This window comes from Penaeus monodon, chromosome 31 (genome assembly GCF_015228065.2).
Source record: "Penaeus monodon isolate SGIC_2016 chromosome 31, NSTDA_Pmon_1, whole genome shotgun sequence".
Taxonomy (NCBI): Eukaryota; Metazoa; Arthropoda; class Malacostraca; order Decapoda; family Penaeidae; genus Penaeus; species Penaeus monodon.
In genome coordinates this window covers 10,329,102-10,329,842 of record NC_051416.1, presented here as the reverse complement: position 1 = coordinate 10,329,842, position 741 = coordinate 10,329,102, and the positions used below count along the sequence as shown (strand labels likewise).

At 36.7% G+C, this 741-nt stretch overlaps 1 protein-coding gene across 1 annotated transcript in view; it reads right to left on the bottom strand.

The window, feature by feature from the left end:
* Nucleotides 1–6: 6 nt before the first annotated feature.
* LOC119593026 (X-ray repair cross-complementing protein 6-like) overlaps nucleotides 7–741 on the bottom strand; it is a 22,197-nt gene continuing 21,462 nt past the window's right edge. Inside the window, 1 exon segment of the mRNA XM_037941923.1 lies at nucleotides 7–289. Within this exon segment, the coding sequence (XP_037797851.1) occupies nucleotides 173–289 (117 nt within the window). The 3' untranslated portion in view covers nucleotides 7–172.

Here is a 741-nt window from a genome sequence, read left to right as displayed (position 1 = left end):
CTCAAAATCTACATCAATGAAACGTAAGCATAACACACCGGTACTTGAAACATAAAAACACAAAAATGAGTGTGCGAGGCATGTCGACCACACTTTGTACTGAGCTACGCCAAGCCAACCTACTGCATTTCCGACACCACTGGGAATGATCAATGACTGGTTCAGTATTCACTTACGCCCCAACCTCGTCCATCACATCCTGCACGAGTTGGGCCTTCTTCTTGCCTGTGACCTTGATGCCTCGGTCCTGCAGCCAGTTCTTCAAGACGTCAACAGTCAGCTTGTCAGCCTGTGGGTGAGAGCAGGTAAGTATGTGGAAGTTAGTTAATAAACTATGCCCACTGGTAAAAAGTAAGGATATGTTAACTATTAACATTGGCTTACATTTAAGTTAGTGTAGATTGCTATATTTGCATAAATCAGTAAGGGTCAGCTAGGTTTACTTTGCTACAACAGTATAATTTGACCTAATTAGTATGAGCTGACATTAGTATATGGTAGTTAATGAGTTTACTACTTTCGTAAAGTTAGCTAAAGGATATAAGCTAATTAATAACTTTGCTACATAAGGGCATAGTAATACAAGTTTGTGGCTATAAATCAGCTGGTTTCTATAATTTTGTTTCACTGCTATGGGTAAATTAACCTAAATAAACATCTGATATTCAAATCAATCAAGCTTTAAATTTACATGGATAAAAGATAAAATAAAGATTTTAAAAAAATCCTTTTTACAACAAA